The sequence below is a fragment of the Canis aureus genome, chromosome 29 (assembly GCF_053574225.1).
Source record: "Canis aureus isolate CA01 chromosome 29, VMU_Caureus_v.1.0, whole genome shotgun sequence".
Lineage (NCBI taxonomy): Eukaryota > Metazoa > Chordata > Mammalia > Carnivora > Canidae > Canis > Canis aureus.
Genome location: NC_135639.1, coordinates 36,733,350 through 36,754,748, shown reverse-complemented (window position 1 = coordinate 36,754,748; position 21,399 = coordinate 36,733,350). Strand labels below are relative to the sequence as shown.

General features: G+C 34.5%; 1 protein-coding gene across 6 annotated transcripts in view; it reads left to right on the top strand.

Annotated features, from left to right (window-relative positions):
* KIF20B (kinesin family member 20B) overlaps positions 1-21,399 on the top strand; it is an 80,953-nt gene that overhangs the window by 21,602 nt on the left and 37,952 nt on the right. For 4 of the 6 annotated variants that reach the window (XM_077878437.1, XM_077878435.1, XM_077878434.1 and 1 more), the window contains 7 exons: positions 1,460-1,599; positions 2,348-2,486; positions 3,411-3,639; positions 4,438-4,490; positions 10,313-10,466; positions 15,020-16,238; positions 16,577-16,715. In XM_077878437.1, the coding sequence (XP_077734563.1) occupies positions 1,460-1,599; positions 2,348-2,486; positions 3,411-3,639; positions 4,438-4,490; positions 10,313-10,466; positions 15,020-16,238; positions 16,577-16,715 (2,073 nt within the window). The remainder of the gene's footprint in view (positions 1-1,459; positions 1,600-2,347; positions 2,487-3,410; positions 3,640-4,437; positions 4,491-10,312; positions 10,467-15,019; positions 16,239-16,576; positions 16,716-21,399) is intronic. The other 2 variants (XM_077878439.1, XM_077878436.1) reach the window with 1 other exon arrangement.

Genomic DNA, 21,399 nt, shown 5'->3' with positions numbered 1-21,399 from the left:
GATTAGACTACTTGCTTTATGTTATTAGCATTTTAGTTGGCATTAAAAATCATGAGATACATTGATATTAGCATATTAATACTTATGGTTCAATTAGGTAGAATTATCAGATTATTTTTTAGCAAAAACTTTATTGTGTGCTAACAATGATAAAAAATGAATTGTTGAGAATTAATAAATGAATTTCCCAAGCTATTCCTACATTCATGCAGATTTCTCTAGGTCTCCTACATTTCTTCTTTTATCATTACAGTTTATTGGTTTAAACTGGGAAAATGTGGTTGTTTAGAATTATAAAAGATCATGGTGGAATCTGGAAAAAGAAAAAGAGGGAAACAAATCAAATATAAAGATCTCTTTACATATCACTCATGTTAATGGATTTTTTAGTATATATTATACTCTTTTGTATCCTCATTTTCATTTAAAAGTAAATTGTGCAAATTGTGAATTATTAATATGTCATCATTATTCATTACAGTAGGCTACTGTGTGATTGTACCATAATTGAACCAATCTTTTACGTTTGACTTTTGAATTAGGTTTCACTTTTCCTTAATTAAATATAAGTGCTACCATAAAACAATAGCACTGTGATAACTATTCTCATAGCCAAAACACTGGATACTGTTATATAAGTGTTTCCTCAGTATAAGTTCTTAAGAGAATTTCAAAGTTACGATATCTATAGAAAAAAATTTCAAATATAAAATTGAGACATGGAAAGATCTGCAGTTTGAGTTTATTGATTAATTTATTATTGAGAAACTTTAAGTAGAAACCTTAAGGAATATCAGTCTTTATCTTAAAATATAACCTATTTTATTACAGATCTATATTGGCTATGTCAGGTATTAATTGCTTTATTTATTCATTGTCTATATTATATGATTATATATGCTTTTTCCAAGGTCTTAGAGTTGTTGCTCATATTGGATAGGTAAAGCCACGTAAGATAAGTTTATGTAACATCTCTTTTTTCCATTTTGGAAAGTGTTTGGGGTTCTTAGTAACTATTATATGTAACACTTGGGCTTTAGATCTTGACTAATTTAAAATCTGACGTCCAGCACTTTCCACACACCTGGTCTTTACTTTCTCCACCTATGAAATATAGATGCAGCTGCCAAGCTGACGGAAGGTTGTGTGGATTGGAAGCATCAAATATGAACTCTCCAGAGTAGTTCCTGGTAGATAAAGATCTTCAAATTTTTTTCTTTCCTTCCTTTCTTAGTATAGTCATACAGTGAGACATTTGAGTTACTGTAAGTCTATTTTTAAAATATGGAGAGGTCCACCTGATTTTTCAGATTAATGAATTTCTGGAAATACATAATTTTCAATGAGAATATTACTATTAGAAGGATGCATAATTATAGTCAACTATATTGTTATTTTGAATACTTGGACTGTACTTCTGTTGGGATATATTCTTAAAATTTTAATATTTATGTTTTAGAAACTGTTGGATTTAATAGAAGACTTGAAGAAAAAACTGATAAATGAAAGAAAAGAAAAGTTAACATTGGAATTTAAAATTCGTGATGAAGTTACACAGGAGTTTACTCAATATTTAGCTCAACGGGAAGCTGACTTTAAGTAAGTTACTTCTTTCGTGTCCTAGTAAGAATTGAGGATGTGATTTGTTCAGAATTTTTAAAAGTTATTTATACTTATATTAAGTGGCTTCTGAATTTGGACATTTTTTCTATGGGCTTAAAAGTACCTTGCTAATAATCCTCACAGTGATTCTGAGTTATATGTGAATGATTTAAAACCTCCTTTTAATTTATAAGTATTTGATCTTTGTTTATTTGTATTATTTTATTTTTTTCATCATTACAAGTGTATTCTTTAATCCCCATCACCTATCTGACCCATCCCCCTCATACATCCCACTGGTAACCATCAGTTTATTCTCTGGTTTCTTGGTTTGTCTCTTTTTTTCCCCCTTTGCTCATTTGTTTTGCTTCTTAAATTCCACATATCAGTGAGATCATATGGTATATATCTTTGACTTATTTTGCTTAGCATTATAATCTCTAGCTCCATCTATGTTGTAAATGGCAAGATTTTATTCCTTTTTATGGCTGAGTAATACTCCATCACACCCACCCCCCCACCCCACCCACCCCACACATCCCACACATCCCACATACCCCACATACCTACACACACACCATATCCTTATCCATTTATCTATCAATTGACACGAGCTACTTCCATAGTTTGCCAATTATAAATAATGCTGCAGTAAACATAGGGGTGCATATATCCTTAATCTTAGAAATTAAAAAAAAACACAAAGTAGTGCTTTTTCTTAATGTGATTAATTTGTGTTATGAAGGGAAACTCTTCTTCAGGAACGAGAGATACTTGAGGAAAATGCTGAATGTCGTTTGGCTATCTTCAAGGATTTGGTTGGTAAATGTGACACTCAAGAAGAACTAGTGAATGAAGATTGTGCCGTGAAAGTTGAAACCAAAGTATGTTTACTGAAATGTTAAGTCCAGTGAGGTTTTTGGTGGGACCATGTAGTGTATTTCATCAGTAATGAAAAAACATTAATATACTTTAGAGTTAAAAAATTTACTATGTAGCTTCATTATAATTAAGCATGCTTTGTTAAGGAATGTAAGCACAATTTGTTTATAACTATTAGAATAGAAAAAAGTTATGTGTCTGTTATGCTTATATCTCATTTTGGTGTTGCTTTTGAGTCATTGTATTGATTATAGGTAAGTAGATTCCTTTTAGTCTGAATATGAGATATCTGTCTTAGATTTGTGTTAATCTTAAATAGTTTTAAAAGGGCCTAAGAGTCCTTTATGCTGGTCTGATTAGAGCAAAAACATTATATGTAAAAGGATTTCTCTTATTGGCTGACTTACCTTTCCCTGCTGTTGAAATATTCTTTTCTGCTGCTTCTATTTTAATTGATGTCTTTTGAGGGTTGTTCCTTTTTTTTTTTTTTTTTTTTTATTACTCAGTTTAGGGGCCTGGGATGGTGATGTCCTGGCTCTTGCTGTCAGATTATCTCTACATGTCCCAGACATGATTTGGCTCTTGGTTTGAGTTGTGATATTGGAGGTTTGTTTCCTCAGCTGTCCCAACAGAGACTTAGGAGACATATAAGTGAAAGTATACCTGAACTGTTTGTCATAATTGTTCTATGATGACTTATCATAGCTTATGACATTTATTTTAATGAAGTTATGTTTTGTGTTCTGTAAAACAGAAAATGAGTACTGAAACACAGCTTTTTCATAATTAGAGATACTTTATTGGAAAACATTTTAAGTTGTGAATTTTTTGCTATGTATTCTTAAAACTGTCTAAATCAGATAGTGCCGCATTGTAAGAGTGAAAGCCACTGTTAACATTAGGCATGTGGTTTTTGCTATTTTTAGGAAGCACATAATTATATAGGAATTGAAGATATTATTGATTCTCTTCAAGATGATGTCACTGATATTAAGAAACAGGCTGAAATTGCTCACTTATATATTACATCTCTTGCTGACCCCCAGGAAGCAATTGCTTGTTTAGAAATAAAGTTTAATCAAGTTAAAGCTGAATTAGCTAAAACCAAGGAAGAATTAGTCAAAACCCAGGAAGAGTTAAAAAAGAGACAAAATGGTAAGTCGATGTATTTTAATCCATATTTAGATCTTATTTACTATTAAAATTTTTTTGCCTTTGTTTACTTTTAGATTAATATTAGTAGAAAATGGACTTCTCAAAAAAACAAAACAAAACAAAACCAAAACACCACCACCAAACTAAGCATCAGTTTTATCAGCAAATTAAGAAATCTTCTAGGAAATTGTAAAACCATGGATTTTGTTCTGTATTTTTTATGAATTGTCCTAGTAGAGTAGATTCTGCTCTGGGCCTGTAAGTTTGGGATAGAGGGACTCCTATGGAGTGGTCCTGTTAAATTGGTGCTCCATTCCAGCTTAGAGCTATATCTGTCTGTTTACCTATCTACTTATCTAACTCAAATATATATATATAATTTATAATGTCATATATTGTCTTCAAAAGTGTTAGATGAAATATTCTGCCCTTTTCTGTGTGAAACAAGATGTGTAGAAAATAGCAGGTAAGTGGTTCTTCTACATCAAGTGGACTAGAAAGGTACTGTTTTCCTCTCTTCTTTGAAGTTTTGCCAGACATTTTTTTTTTTTACAAGTTAGCATATGTCAATAATTTTTTATCCTGGATGGGACGTTGAATGAGGCTTTTTCAGAAACATTGCCCTCTGGTGGTAGAATTAGTAGGTGAGTGCTGTGTTCTTTTCGGGCTGTCAAAATATTTTTTCCAAATGTAGCACAAGTTTCAGTGTCTGCTGTAGAAGCTTATGTTTCATGATTATTCAGTGATAATATTTTTAGATGCTTAGATATTTATTTTCAATATTCTTATTTTTTTCAGAATCAGAAATTAATTTAAATTCATTGATTCAAGAGCTTGAGAAATCTAATAAGGTAATAGTTCAAATTTCATTTTGTCTTGATAAGGAAATTAATAATTAAGCAATTGAAGGAGCATGACTTATGACAAGGTATATTTATTTTAAAACTAACTAAAGGGATCCCTGGGTGGCGCAGCGGTTTGGCACCTGCCTTTGGCCCGGGGCGCGATCCTGGGGACCCGGGATCGAATCCCACGTCGGGCTCCCGGTACATGGAGCCTGCTTCTCCCTCTGCCTGTGTCTCTGCCTCTCTCTCTCTCTCTCTCTGACTATCATAAATAAATTAAAAAAAAAAAAAAAAAACTAACTAAAAAAGTAATAAATGAATGTGATAAAAAGTTCAAAATTATAAGTACTTTCAAACCTTGTGCCTTTTTTTCAATGATAGCCACTGGAAAGTTTCTTCATTCTTTCCAGAAGATATTTATTTACATATAGTAGAGAACACACACAGAACTTTTAAAAAGTTTACACAAATTAGGGATGCTTGGGTAATTTAGTTGGTTAAGCAGCTGACTCTTGATCTTAGCTCAGGTCTTGATCTCAGGGTTGTGAGTTCAATCCCCGAGCCTACTTTAAAAAAAAAAAATTTATACAAATGGGATTAATTAGTTTCGTGTCTTTGTTTTCTTCCTCTAAAGACGTCTTGGAGATAATTCTACATCAGTACATAGAGATCTGTGGCATTTTTTTCACTAGGCGTATAGTGTTGATTGATGTGTTTAGGTGGTGTTTATTTCCTCTAAAATTACTGACTTTTAAAGTATGGGACATGGCTTGAGTAGTGTGCAGCATTGAATTCTGAACATCTTTGGCACTTAGATGGTGTTTATTTCCTCTAAAATTACTGACTTTTTTAAATAAAATCTTAAAAAAATAAAAAAAATAAAAAATGAGGGCAGCCTCAGTGGCTCAGAGGTTTAGCGCCACCTTCAGCCAGGGGCGTGATACTGGAGACCTGGGATCAAGTCCCACATCGGGCTCCCTGCATGGAGCCTGCTTCTCCCTCTGCCTGTGTCTCTGCCTCTTTCTCTCTCTTTGTGTCTCTCATCAATCAATAAATAAAATCTTAAAAAAAATAAAATAAAATAAAATTACTGACTTTTAAAGTATGGGATATGGCTTGAGTAGTGTGCAGCATTGAATTCTGAAGATCTTTGGCACTTTGTACCTTTAGATCAGATAATCATTCCAAATGGTTGTAGATGGATTTGACATTGATAGGTCTAAATATGAAATTATAAGTATACATGGAAATGAAGTAAATTCAAAGCTCTAAACATGCTGCTTTTCCTGACCTTCTCTGGTGTGGGTCTTCTTACACCAGTTTACACTTACACTTCTAAAGAGCTAAATATTTTAAGATATAATCAGACATAAATCAAGATCTTTGGTATCTAATATGCAGCATTTAAAGAAATAACAAAATAATGTTATCAGAAGACATGACAGCTACTGTTTAAGGTGATTTCTAATCTTTTCCTTATTTTTTCTGGTTAGAAAAATAGATGCTAGTTGTAAAAATTCAGTTACATTAAACTATGTAAAATAGAAAATAAGAAGCCTACCATAATCTTCCTCCTAAGTAAAAATAAGAGAAAACCAAATTGGTTGGCAGCATTTTTAGATGTTTACCTTTTATTTACTTAAAATATTTAATTAATTTATCTGAGAGAGGGAGAGAGTGTGCACATGCATTAGCAGGGGAGGGGAGACACAAAGGGAGAGGGAGAAAGAGAATCTGAAGCAGACTTCCTGCTGAGCACAGAATCTGTTATGGGGCTTAATCCCAGGACCCTGAGATTGTGACCTGAGCTGCAACCAAGAGTCAGATGCTTAACCAACTGAGCTACCCAGGCACCTGTATATGTATTTATTTTTATAGAATACTTACTAAGTACTCTTTATGCTTCACTAACATATAAAGTATAACATATATGCCTTATACTACTATTAAAATTTGAAGGATTTCAAAAATTGCATCATAACTTGCATTTTATCTATTCTAAAATATATTTACTACATTGCTGTTTTTCTTCTTTTCAAAAAAATACTAGAATCAAAGAATTCAAGAGTTGATAGATATAAATGATCAAAAAGAGGATATAATCAAATTTCAGAACCTAAAATTTCATACAGAAAACACATTTGCAAGCACTGTAAGAATTTAACTTTGTCTGCCTTATAATATACATTAAAAAGTCTGTTTTAGTTCAAAATAAAATAATTTAAAATAGCTTATATAGCTTAGATTAATTTAAGAATGTTTAATTGCTTATTTTTGTGTTGGTTTTAGTTTAGCATCATGCAAATCTGAGTTTTTGAGAACTTGCAAGAGGGCATTTGTCTTCTTTGAACATAACATCCACAAACTATCCTGGCAGTGCTTCACATACATGAGAGAGAAGAATATTTTGTTCTTGGAAGTATAAGCCTTAGCTAGTTGGAGGGCAAAAGGAACTTAATGTGCTTAGATATCTGCAGGTCATAGATATTTCTTTCTATCTCTATCACTGTACCTGTCTGTATTTCTGTGTCTGAATATAGAACTATAAGTGAAATTCAGTGGAGTTAGGGTTTTTTTTGCTAGAGATTTATTTTTATTAAATGAATTGTTTGCTAATGTTCATATGCTTAATAACGAAGATATTTTCTTCTTAAATTATTTTAAAAAATTGCATTTACTATGCCATGTAAAAGCCTTTAAGGGTTTTAGAAGTACAAATTGGGGTAATTTCATATTTAGTTAGGATAATTAGCCTGTCTTCTAATCCTCTTTTTTAAAACAATGGTTTTAGTTTTCTTTTATGTTTTTTATTGTAAACTCCTTTAGATTGTTGTTTGAATTTGAAAAGGCAGAATATATAGACATAGTAGGCTGAGTAAACTAATAGCCAAACCTCTCTGCTTTGTTTGGAGGTGCTTTTGTGTGTCTTTTCTCTGACCAGATGAGGCACGATTGGTATCTTTTTTTTTTTTTTTTAAGATTTTATTTATTTATTCATGAGAGACACACAGAGAGAGGCAGAGACACAGGCAGAGGGAGAAGAAGGCTCTATGCAGGGAGCCTGACGTGGGACTCGATCCCGGTTCTCCAGGATCACACCCCGGGCCGAAGGTAGGCGCTAAACCGCTGAGCCACCCGGGCTGCCCATGATTGGTATCTTGTAAAAAGTGGCTGTTGACTTTCTATCTTGACAGTCAAGGTCCAATACCCACCACTATTTTCTAAATCATCTCAACATTCGGGGGGCTTTTGATATTATAGGGATGAATAAGAAGCATTCTGGAAGAGTAGCTTATCTTCTGTCTAATCTCTGGTAGCAGACCTCTATTTTGATATTCATTAGATGCATTATTCAGTCTGACTTTTTTTGTACCTGAACTGGAAGAGACATCCTTGTAATAAGGAGAAGAGCAAGAATGAGAAGCATAAAATTATTTATTTCAGGCAAGAAACAGTTGTTGAGTGTCTCTTGGGGGCCAGGTACTGTGTGTTAGATTTGAGAATTATATAGATGAATAAAAACTGGTCCCCTAAATGACTCTTCAATAAGAGAGAAACCGCATAAACAGAATTAGAATGCAATGTGCAGTGGTAGTCAGTATATGCAAGAAGCTGAGAATAGGTGTATGTTTAGGGACTACTTTCTGGAGATGAAAATGATTAAGTTGATCTGTAAAGGATGAATAAAATTTAGCCAGTTCAAATTAGGGGGAAGGGGTAGTTCATAGCTATGCTGGCCTTCCAGGATTGTTGGAAAATCAAGCTGGAATTCTATTTATTTCTATAGTATGTTTATATACCACAGTGTGTTAGGTCATGTTTAAGTATTAGTAAAAAAGGACTTTAAATTTACAGTATTCCTAACTTAATAGTCCTTGCCTGTAAATAAACTTTTTGGGTAGGTTCTAGATTCTGTTACCCTCAGTTAAAACAATGTGCGAAATTGTTTACATAAATATGTAAATAAATGCAAAGTAATTTGGAACTTAATCTGAATGTGATGTTAACTGTTGATCTGGGGTCACTGTTCCAAAGCTTGTCTTGAAAACACACTCTTCCTAATGATAAAAAAGTTTATTTTGAATGGTGGTTCTTGGTCATCCTCCCAACCAAGCATACTCTAGGGGCAGGAAAGATTCCTTTCAAAAACAGTTGTGGAGGATAGATTTTTTTTTTTTTAATGAAGTTGTATAATTTGAAGGAGGGAAAAAAATGGTCAGATCATTTTGAGAGGTCTAAGAGTGAGGAAAGAGGCAACTTGAACCTGTCATGGACTATTTGAAAACTCTTAGGCTTTGTCAGAGGTGTGATCTGTCTATTCTAGGATTTTGTTATTTCTCAGTGACACCAGGGGACTAATTGTGAGAATGAGTAGAGGTTTTTCTTTATGACATTCTCTGTTTAGGGATATCTAACAAAACTTAAAAAAAAAAACCACCCTCATTACTTTATGATTTAAAAAAGGCATCTATCTCATCAGGATGCCTGGGTGGGACCCCTGGGTGGCTCAGCCTTTGAGCATCTGCCTTTGGCTTGGGGCATCATCCCGGAGTCCCAGGTTCGAGTCCCACATTGGGCTCCCTGCATGGAGCCTGCTTCTCCCTCTGCATATGTCTCCGTGTCTTTCATGAATAAATAAAATCTTAAAAAACAAAACAAAACAAAACATCATTTCTGACACCATCAAACAATAAAAAATAAAAACTTTAAAAAATTAAAAAAAAATAAAAAAGGCATCTATCTCATATATATCTCCTGCATAAAATGTTTGATTTTTGATGTAAAATGGCATTTTGCTTTCTTCTTTTTAAAAAGATTTTATTTATTTATTCTTGAGAAAGAGAGAGAAAATGGGCACCAGCTGTAGGGGTGGGGTGGGGGGGCGGCAGAGGTAGAAGCAGACTCCTTGCTGAGCAGGGAGGACCTACTTGGAACTCCATCCCAGGAGCCTGTAATTATGACCTGAGCCAAAGGCAGACTCTTAACTCACTGAGCCACCCGAGCACCCAGCATTTTGTTTTTTACATACACTATTCCCTGCCCCCCCATGGATTGCTACCAGCATGAAGGGTTTTAAGTCATCTTTGCATTTAAAAACAAATCCCTGCCTTTACCATACCTTTACTTTATAGACTTGTGCTTAACTGATGAGTTTCACCCTTCCTTTTTCTGAATAATAGTAAATTGTATCTTTTTTTCCTGCTAGCCTTTTAGGGAGGCATAGTATTTGCCTTAAAAAATAAAAATCTAAGTGATTTTTATTGTTTAGATAAGCTAGGGACTCAGTTTTCAGGCTGTATGCAGACTGTATATCTTTAAATATACATAGGCTAGAAGCTAAGGCCAAAACTATTTTTCTAGGAGTTGTTAGAGTGTTAAAAAATGCTTATCTTTGAGAGGCTTTGGTAACAAAACAATTGTTGAGTTTCTAGAATGGGACCTCAAGATTTTAAGTTCAAGTATCTATAAGAAACAATTTTGTTATAGTGTTGTATTTTTCTTTTCAAAGCACATTTTGAATAGTGACTTAGGGGTGTTTTAGGGTTCTCCAGTTATCCCCAAGCAAGTTTCTAGCCCATAAGGATGAATTTGTTTTTAGGTATCAGGGTAAAACTACGTGCTTAACTGACTTTTAAGACACGTGTTTTAGTTTTCCTTACTGAATGTACAAGTTAATATTACTCACTTGCCAAAGCCATCAGTTATTTTAGGGTGAGACTTAAGAAATCTTAGAAAATGTTTCAACAAATTTGAAAATAAAATTTTTATGATACACTACAGAAACATGATTTATATGTGAACTAATCTTTATTTTAATTTTATTTTAGGATGAGGCTGGTACATCTTCTTTAGTAAAAAACAATAAGTTGACTTCTAATGAAACAGTTGAAGTGCCTAAGGATGACAAAACCAAAACTGATTTGGGAAGAAAAAGAATAAATAAAAATGAACTTCAATTAGAAGAGCCACCAGCAAAAAAAGGTACTACTTCACTTGTCAGTAGAACTGCTGTAATGGGAAAAGTTGCAAATAGGAGGAAATTTACTTATTTAAGGAAAAAACCTGAGGAAATGTACATGTCACTGATTTTTTTTTTTTTTAAAGATTTTATTTATTTATTTGAGAGAGAGAGAGAGAGAGATGCAGAGATGCAGGCAGAGGGAGAAGCAGGCTCCACGCAGGAAGCCTGATGTGGACCTTGATCCCGGGACTTCAGGATCAGGCCCTGGGCTAAAGGCAGACACTCAACCGCTGAGCCATCCCGGCATCCCCATGTCACTGATTTTTATCCTAACATGTTAATAGACAGCCTAGAAGATGTGTGTATGTATTTACAGCTGTCTTTTATTTTAATAAAATATTTTTAGATACTGTGTTTTTATCATGTCTTGCATGCCTATGATTCTTTTTAGTTCTGTGCTTATGGTAGTTAAAACATCACTTCTATTTTTGTAATTATAATACCTTTTTATGCCAGAATCTCCTCATACTTATTCCTTCTATAAAAGGACATTTGACAGTAAGACTTTGAGCTGAACATTATAAAAGATATATATGCTCAAGTTATTGTATTTACTATGAAATTACCAAAAAAGTAGGTGAATGCTTACTGTATGGTACATGTCCTTATCTATGTGGAAGAATAGATCAGCTTTTATGTTCTCTCTAAGCTATTATTTCTTTTAGAAAACTTGTATAACGATACAGCGAGTAAGAACTTTCTAAGAGAAGGTTTAGGAACATTAGCTTTAGAAACTTAAGTAGCTGCTTCACCCTGAGAAAAATGGGTAAGTTAAGTCTTAACTTTTGTCATTAGTAAAGTAGAATAAGTACTACCTGCCTCCTGAGGTCAAGTATGAAAACACCTGGGTAGTACACCAACATAATAAACCATCATAGAACTTCAGTAAAATGAATGTTTTCAAAAGTACATACCTTAGATGATAGTATAACATTAGATATGTTCTAGAGTGCTTGTGTGAGCTAATAAATCGAGATTAATACGCATATGCCTTCTGTTATCTGTTGAAGGAGGGGTCCCTTTGCTGCTGGGAGGACAACCTTGTTATGATTTTTTCGCAACACTGTTCCTCTCTGCCTTTCACTTTGGTCAGTACCAAAGAGTGGCTGACAATGTAGGATCAGTAGGTCACTAGGAAATAGAAGTGGCCAGTAACAAGTGAAACACGCAATGGGACTAATTCTAAATGTAGCCTATTCTTAAAGAACCATATTTAAGAACTATAGTTGTTAGCTATAAATAATTTTGATGTGGGTAGATTTAAGTAAGTTTAGGTAACACAAAATATTTTTTTCTCCTTAAATTCACAACCACTATTTCTCAATTATTTGTGTTATTAGAGACTACCAGGATTACATAAGGTATCCTATGAATATCATAGCTATAACCACTCTCCTTCCTTTTGCCTCCTACTAAAAAATCCCTAGAATAAAATAAGTGACTCCAGTAACCAGTAGGATAAGATCAGGGGGTTGATAGTTTCTTAGGATGCTTGTTCTCTTCTTAAAAGGGAATGCAAAGCCATTTCCCTATGAATTTGCTTGTTTGAGGTCATTGAATCTGTACTTTGGGAAAGCTAGTCGTGTAAACAGTTTGAGAAATAAAGTTTTCAATAGCAATAAAAAAGACAAACCAGAGACATGGTATAGTCCACTTGTGATTTTTCAGCTAAAGCTGTAATTATTGTAACAAGATATAAGCAGTGTAAATATAGGTTGAATGTAGTATAAATATTGAATTACAGTGTTAATTGCATTCTTTTTTTGTTGTTTATGTTTAGTTTTTATCAGTTAACAGTAGATCCTTAAGAGTTTGCCCATCTCTATTGCTGGACTAATACTTTAATTTCTCCCTGTCAAGGCTGTCCTGAATATGTTCTATAAATCTTTTGATATAGAACATTTAAAACTTTCTGAAAGAATAGTATGAATATCTGAAAAAAATCAGGTACAAAACTAAATTTTTTTAAAAATTTAAATTCAATTTGCCAATTTGTTTATAACACCCAGTGCTCATCCCATCAAGTGCCCTCCTCAGTGCCCGACACCCAGTTGCTCCAACCCCCTGCCCATCTCCCCTTCCGTAACCCTTTGTTTCCCAGAGTTAGGAGTCTCTCATGGTTTGTCTCCTTTTCTGATTTTTCCCACTCAGTTCCCCTCCTTTCCCTTATAATCCCTTTTACCTTGTAATCCCTCCTTTCCTTTATAATCCCTTTCACTATTTCTTATATTCCATATGTAAGTGAAACCATATGATGATTGCCCTTCTCCAATTGACTTACTTCACTCAGCATAATACCCTCTAGTCCCATCCATGTTGAAGGGTACAAAACTAATTAGTTTGGTTTGCCTTATTATGTAATCATCCTAGTTCTTAAACTATATAGTAAAATTAAAAGAAGAACATTTCTTGATCACAAAAGTTTTATTGAGCTTTCTGTACTCACTTCAGGGTTTAGGGACTATATCCATATGGTATGACTCAAATCTCTTGACTTAGGATAGATAGGATCTATCTTTGTGAGTTCTGAATTTTTGATTGTTGTCATTTTAAATTTGCTTAGATCCTATCTCTTTCCTGATGAAGGTTTCAGACAATTTTATAGCTTGTTTTTTTAAAGAGCAAGAGGATTCTTTTTTGAAGAAACATTTCTAAGTTATGAAAAAAAATCCATCCTCATTTAGTTTTCTTAATTAGTCATTTCCACTGATGAAGTCATATGTATAAAAATAACATCATAAGTAGAGAATTCTATTAAATGGAAAGTTCAGAACAGACATCTGAACCAGTAGAAAAGATGGGGTCATTCCACTGTGGGATGACTTGCTGCAATTTTGTAAGATGTTAGGAGATGGGGCTCCTGGATGGAGTTGATTGGGTGTCTGTCTGCAGCTGGGGTTGTAATCTCAGGGTTCTGGGATCAAGCCCTGCATCTAGCTCCCTGCTCAGTGGGGAGTCTGCTTCTCCCTCTGTTCCCCACCCTCACTCCCCTACTCATGTTCTCTTTCTCTCAAATAAATAAATGGAATCTTAAAAAAAGAAGATGTTAGGAGACAATCTGATGGAAGAATAATGGTTGAAGATTATTAAAAAAATCCTTAAGAGTAAGTGGACAAGTGTTATAAAAATAGGGTAAATCTTTAAGATTCAAGAGCAGCTGGAATCCTTAGACTAAATTACAAATCCTGAGGCAGTAAATTAGGAAAATGTAACTACAAACATAAAAGCTTTAAAAATACACTCATCGGCTTTGAAGAAAGTGGGGCTCTACAACAAAGGGAAGGGCATATTTTTCCCCATACCCTTTGAGGCAGAGGAGACAATATAAGTTATACATAATAAAACCTTACTGAGCTTTTAAAATAGTCTGTATTAAAGAAAAGAGATCTTAGAATTGCATAAGGGGATTGTAAAATTATAGCTGTATAGGAGCATTTAGACAGTTGTGTGAAGGAAATGATTATGGATTGTATTTGAAAAAGTAAGATTTACTAATAAAGTTTGTTTTTGCATATATACTATGGAAATTGAGATAGGTGATGTTTCTGTTTTATATTCGAGGAAGTGGTCATAAGGTTAAGGAGTTTGACAGTTATACAGCTAGTGAAGGGTAAGGCTGCATGAGAGTTCCCAGAATTTCAACCATTTACCCCCTAATTTTAGCTGTGAAAATATAATGTACTCAGTTTTCAAGTCATTCATTTAGAAGATCTGTACTATAATTGTGCTTTAAAATTATCTTTAGGATTTGGAATATCTGTGCCTTGGGGTGTCTCATCTAATTTCCTTTCCTCTGTCCCATTTTTTTTTTTAAAGATTTTATTTAATCCTGAAAGACAGAGAGGCAGAGACATACATAGGCAGAGGGAGAAGCAGGCTCCCTGTGGGGAGCCCGATCTGGGACTCAATCCCAGCTCCCTGGGATCAGGCCTAAGCCAAAGGCAGATGCTCAACTACTGAGCCACCCAGGTGTCCCACCTCTCTGTCTCATATTATAATGATAAAGATTTGTAGTAAAAAAATTGAAAGAATATTGGAAGTTATTAAAAGAAAATAGAAACAACTGGTAATGCTTTTTCTGCATTAATTGAAGGAACTGTAGTTTTTACATAAATGGGCTTATATGGGTTTATATAGGTGTGTATTTTGTAACCTGTTTTTTCATTTTTTTTTTTAAGATTTTATTTATTTAATCATGAGAAACAAAGAGAGGCTGAGACATAGGCAGAGGGAGAAGCAGGCTCCTCATGAGGAGCCTGATGTGGGACTTGATCCCCTGACCTTGGATTGTGCCCTGAGCCAAAGGCAGATGCTCAACCACTGAGCCACCCAGGTGTCCCTGTTTTTTGTTTTTTTTTTCTCATTCTGTGGCTTATTTTTGTTTTACATTAAAAGTTTGCTTTCATATTTTTGGTATGTTTTAATATTGGCTTAAAATGGTAACTTTTGGTTTTAGATGTTTGACAGATTAATAATAATTTTATTTTTATAAACAATTTTCTTATTTTTAAAGGACCTCTACATGTTAGTCCAGCTATCACTGAAGATGAAAAGAAAAGTGAAGAAATGCCAAAGAACATTTCAGAAGATGAAGACATTAGAATTTTACAAGAAAATAATAAAGAGCTGAAAACATGTTTACTTACTGCTAAAAATGAACTTAAAAATGAAAAGGAAGAAAAAGCAGAATTAAATAAAAAGATTATTAGCTTACAGCAGGAACTTTCTTTTTCTGAAAAAAAAAGTTTTACTTTAAGTATAGAGGTCCAGCAAATTCAGTCGAATTATGATAATGCAATTTCTGAATTACATGTGCAGAGAGGTATAAATCAAGAACAGGAGGAAAAGATTGTGAAATTGTCAAAGGAGATAGAAACTGCGAGGAGAAACATCACAAACAATGTTTCACAAATACAATTAATGCAAGCAAAAATAGATGAACTACGAAGGCTTGATTCAGTTTCTCAGATCTCAAACATAGATTTACTCAATTTCAGGGATCTGTCAAGTGGTTCCCAAGAGGATAAACACCTTTTAGATAATGATAATTTGGTAAGTAAGCAGGTTAAAGAATATGGTACTCAAGAACTCCGTAGGAAAAGTTCTTTTCACTCTAGTATTGAAGCCATTTGGGAGGAATGTAAGGAAATTGTAAAGGGCTCTTCCAAAAAAAGTCACCAGATCCAGGAACTGGAACAACAAATTGAAAAATTACAGGCAGAATTAAAAGGTTGTATGGATGAAAACAATAGACTAAAAATAGAGGAGAGGGAGAATAAAAATAAAGGTGACCTACTAAAGGAAAAAGAAAATCTTATACAGCAGTTGAAACAAGAATTGCAAGAAAAAAACACTTCTCTTGATGTTCAAGTACAACACGTAGTTGAAGGGAAGAGAGCACTTTCAGAACTTACACAAGATATTACTTGCTATAAGGTGAAAATAAAGGAACTTGAAGCAATCTTAGAAACTCACAAAGATGAATGTAGTCATTCAGCCAAGTTGGAACAAGAAATTTTGGAAAAGGAATCTATCATCTTAAAGCTAGAAAGAAATCTGAAAGATTTTCAAGCAAATCTTCAGGATTCTATCAAAAACACCAAAGATTTAAGTGAAAGGGAAGTCAAATTGAAAGAAGAAATCTCACAATTAACAAGTAATTTGCAAGATGCAAAGCATTCACTTAAGTTAAAAGAAGAAGAAAAGGAAACCAGCTGGCATACAGCAGAGAAGTAAGATAAATGTTATTAAAATGTTTAAAAATGTGCAAAGTGTGTATTTTATTGATTTTCCTCTAGCTTTTAAATAATTTAAGTGTATATAAATTAATTTAGTAAAATATAGCATGTTTGAAGAGTAAAGATCTTATTTCAACTAAACCCTTGGAACCAAAAGTTATATGCAAAAATCTGTTTATAAAATCACATGAAATCCTCTCCAAAGGACTCATTCGTTAATAAGATATTTCAAGTTTGTGAAAATATAGAATTTTTTAGATTGTTACTAGCTCACATGTATGATCCTATATGATTTGTAGTGTGTCATTATAGAAAAATGATTTGTTCTTTAGGTTGAAAGAGGAGCTATCTGCAAGCTCTGCTCTTATACAGAATCTAAAAGCAGATCTTCAGAGGAAGGAAGAAGATTATGCTGAGCTGAAAGAGAAACTCGCTGATGCCAAAAAACAGATTGAGCAAGTACAGAAAGAGGTAGGTTTATTTAAAAGTTGCATGGCCAGTTTAAATAACAAATATTGTTTTCATTATATAGCACATTTTTATTTTATTTTTTTAAAAGATTTATTTATTTATTCATGACACACACACACACACACACACACAGAGAAAGAGAGAGAGAGGCAGAGACACAGACACAGGCAGAGGGAGAAGTAGGCTCCATGCAGGGAGCCCGACGCAGGACTCGATCCCGGGTCTCCAGGATCACGCCCTGGGCCGAAGGCGGTACTAAACCTCTGAGCCACCCAGGCATCCCGTCCCTATATAGCACAATTTTTAGACACTGATTTTAGAATTAAACAACATTTATCAACTCCATAAATTTTTTAAAAATGATGAGAATGCCGTGTTTCACAAAAGAAAATTTAGCCAGCTTAAACAAAGTGAGGAATGTCCAACATTAAGAAAAATATGTGGGAGAGGTTGGTGGAGGTATGAGTAAAATAGGTGATGGATTAAGAGTACACTTATCATGATGGGCACTGAGTAATGTATAGAAATGTTGAATCACTGAAACTATTGTAACACTTTATGTTAACTACTGGAATTAAAATAAAAAACTTTATAAATTTCAAAAAAAGAAATATACCTCATGTAGGATTAGAATCCTTTTTTTTCCTTTTAAGGACTTCTAAGTTGAATTCCCCCCAAAAAGTAAAAAGCAAACTTTGTTTGCAGAAAATATTCATGAGAGTATGCTGTATAGTTGTAACAGTTTTTATCTACTTTAATTTTAAAATAGATTTGAAACACAATCACTGATTCCAAATGCAAAATATACAAAAGTATATACAATGAGAAAAAAACTCCGTCCTAACCCTCCCAGCCATCAAGTTTCTCTTCAAGTCATCAAATGACACAGGTTGCTTTCTTTTTACTTCTTCCTCTTTGTGTGATTTTTTTCTCTTCTTGTGAAAAAATGAAAACATCCTGTAAACACTGCTGTGAATCTTAGTTATTTTTTTTACTTAATAGTGTGTCTTAGCTGTCATATCAGGGTAATAATAGTTAAATGAGCTATTTTGTGACTACAAAATTATATTTACCATTAGTTAATTGGTCCTGTATTGTTGGACAGTTCAGATAATTTCATCATCTGATTGAGCTTATGTAGCAAAATCATTTGAACATTTATAAGTCATTCCATGAGTAGAATTTATGGGTCACTGGTTTGTACATTGTAATTTTGATATTTATTATGCACTTTATGCCAGATCATAAGCTGGAAGTAACATATGAGAATAAGAGAGTACTTTTTCCACTCTATCCACAAAATAGTATTTTGTCATACTTTCTGATATTCCTTTTTTTTAAAAGATGTTATTTATTTATTTATTTATTCATTCATTCATTCATTCATGAGAGACACAGAGAGAGAGGCAGAGAAATAGGCAGCGGGAGAAGCAGGCTCTGTGCAGGGAGCTGGGTGTGGGACTTGATCCCGGTACTCCAGGATTACACCCTGAGCCAAAAGGCAGATGCTTAACAACTGAGCTACCCAGGTGTCCCACTTTTTGATATTTCTAATTTGACAGGTGAAGAGCACATATCTCACTATAATTCTGATTTGCATTTTTCTAATTATGAGTGAGGATCTTTTTGTTTAAAAGCCATTTGTATTTTTCTGTGAGCTCTGTATTCATATCTTTGGCTTTTTAAATTTGGGTTATTGATTTTTGTTTTGTTTTTAAATTAGTTTGGCTTTATAAGAGCTTATTACATATTCAAGAAATTCGCCTTTTTAAGGATTTGAATTGCAGACCTTTTCGCTCAGTAAGGTTCTTTTTTGTTTAGAGCAAATTTTTATTTTCAAGAGTTTAAATTTATTAATTTTTTACTATGATTTCTTTTTATTCTTTTTTTCTCTGATTTTTTTTTTAATAAAATAATTTTTATTGGTGTTTAATTTACCAACATACAGAATAACACCCAGTGCTCATCCCGTCAAGTGTCCCCCCTTAGTGCCCGTCACCCACTCACCGCCACCCCCTGCCGTCCTCCCCTTCCACCACCCCTAGTTCGTTTCCCAGAGTTAGGAGTCTTTATGTTCTGTCTCCCTTTCTGATATTTCCCACACATTTCTTCTCCCTTCCCTTATATTCCCTTTCACTATTATTTATATTCCCCAAATGAATGAGAACATACACTGTTTGTCCTTCTCCGATTGACTTACTTCACTCAGCATAATACCCTCCAGTTCCATACACGTCGAAGCAAATGGTGGGTATTTGTCATTTCTAATGGCTGAGGAATATTCCATTGTATACATAGACCACATCTTCTTTATCCATTCATCTTTCGATGGACACCGAGGCTCCTTCCACAGTTTGGCTATTGTGGACATTGCTGCTAGAAACATCGGGGTGCAGGTGTCCCGGCGTTTCATTGCATCTGAATCATTGGGGGTAAATCCCCAACAGGGCAATTGCTGGGTCGTAGGGCAGGTCTATTTTTAACTCTTTGAGGAACCTCCACACAGTTTTCCAGAGTGGCTGCACCAGTTCACATTCCCACCAACAGTGCAGGAGGGTTCCCTTTTCTCCGCATCCTCTCCAACATTTGTGGTTTCCTGCCTTGTTAATTTTCCCCATTCTCACTGGTGTGAGGTGGTATCTCGTCATGGTTTTGATTTGTATTTCCCTGATGGCAAGTGATGCAGAGCATTTCTCTGGCCATGTCTATGTCTTCCTCTGTGAGATTTCTCTTCACGTCTTTTGCCCATTTCATGATTGGATTGTTTGTTTCTTTGGTGTTGAGTTTATTTTTTTTATTTTTTTATTTTTTTGGTGTTGAGTTTAAGAAGTTCTTTATAGATCTTGGAAACTAGCCCTTTATCTGATATGTCATTTGCAAATATCTTCTCCCATTCTGTAGGTTGTCTTTTAGTTTTGTTGACTGTATCCTTTGCTGTGCAAAAGCTTCTTATCTTGATGAAGTCCCAAAGTTCATTTTTGCTTTTGTTTCTTTTGCCTTCGTGGATGTATCTTGCAAGAAGTTACTGTGGCCAAGTTCAAAAAGGGTGTTGCCTGTGTTCTCCTCTAGGATTTGGATGGAATCTTGTCTCACATTTAGATCTTTCATCCATTTTGAGTTTATCTTTGTGTATGGTGAAAGAGAGTGGTATAGTTTCATTCTTCTGCACATGGATGTCCAATTTTCCCAGCACCATTTATTGAAGAGACTGTTTCTTCCAATGGATAGTCTTTCCTCCTTTATCGAATATTAGTTGACCATAAAGTTCAGGGTCCACTTCTGGGTTCTCTATTCTGTTCCATTGATCTATGTGTATGTTTTTGTGCCAGTACCACACTGTCTTGATGACCACAGCTTTGTAGCACAACCTGAAATCGGGCATTGTGATGCCCCCAGATATGGTTTTCTTTTTTAAAATTCCCCTGGCTATTTGGGGTCTTTTCTGATTCCACACAAATCTTAAAATAATTTGTTCTAACTCTCCGAAGAAAGTCCATGGTATTTTGATAGGGATTGCATTAAACGTGTAAATTCCTCTGGGTAACATTGACATTTTCACAATATTAATTCTTCCAATCCATGAGCATGGAATATTTTTCCATCTCTTTGTGTCTTCCTCAATTTCTTTCAGAAGTGTTCTGTAGTTTTTAGGGTATAGATCCTTTACCTCTTTGGTGAGGTTTATTCCTAGGTATCTTATGCTTTTGGGTGCAATTGTAAATGGGATTGACTCCTTAATTTCTCTTTCTTCAGTCTCATTGTTAGTGTATAGAAATGCCATTGATTTCTGGGCATTGATTTTGTATCCTGCCATGCTACCAAATTGCTGTATGAGTTCTAGCAATCTTGGGGTGGAGGCTTTTGGGTTTTCTACGTAGAGTATCATGTCATTGGCGAAGAGGGAGAGTTTGACTTCTTCTTTGCCAATTTGAATGCCTTTAATGTCTTTTTGTTGTCTGATTGCTGAGGCGAGGACTTCCAATACTATGTTGAATAGCAGTGGTGAGAGTGGACATCCCTGTCTTGTTCCTGATCTTAGGGGAAAGGCTCCCAGTGCTTCCCCATTGAGAATGGTATTTGCTGTGGGCTTTTCGTAGATGGCTTTTAAGATGTCGAGGAAAGTTCCCTCTATCCCTACACTCTGAAGAGTTTTGATCAGGAATGGATGCTGTATTTTGTCAAATGCTTTCTCTGCATCTAATGAGAGGATCATGTGGTTCTTGGTTTTTCTCTTGCTGATATGATGAATCACATTGATTGTTTTACGAGTGTTGAACCAGCCTTGTGTCCCGGGGATAAATCCTACTTGGTCGTGGTGAATAATTTTCTTAATGTGCTGTTGGATCCTATTGGCTAGTATCTTGTTGAGAATTTTTGCATCCATGTTCATCAGGGATATTGGTCTGTAATTCTCCTTTTTGGTGGGGTCTTTGTCTGGTTTTGGAATTAAGGTGATGCTGGCCTCATAGAACGAATTTGGAAGTACTCCATCTCGTTCTATCTTTCCAAACAGCTTTAGTAGAATAGGTATGATTTCTTCTTTAAACGTTTGATAGAATTCCCCTGGGAAGCCATTTGGCCCTGGACTCTTGTGTCTTGGGAGGTTTTTGATGACTGCTTCAATTTCCTCCCTGGTTATTGGCCTGTTCAGGTTTTCTATTTCTTCCTGTTCCAGTTTTGGTAG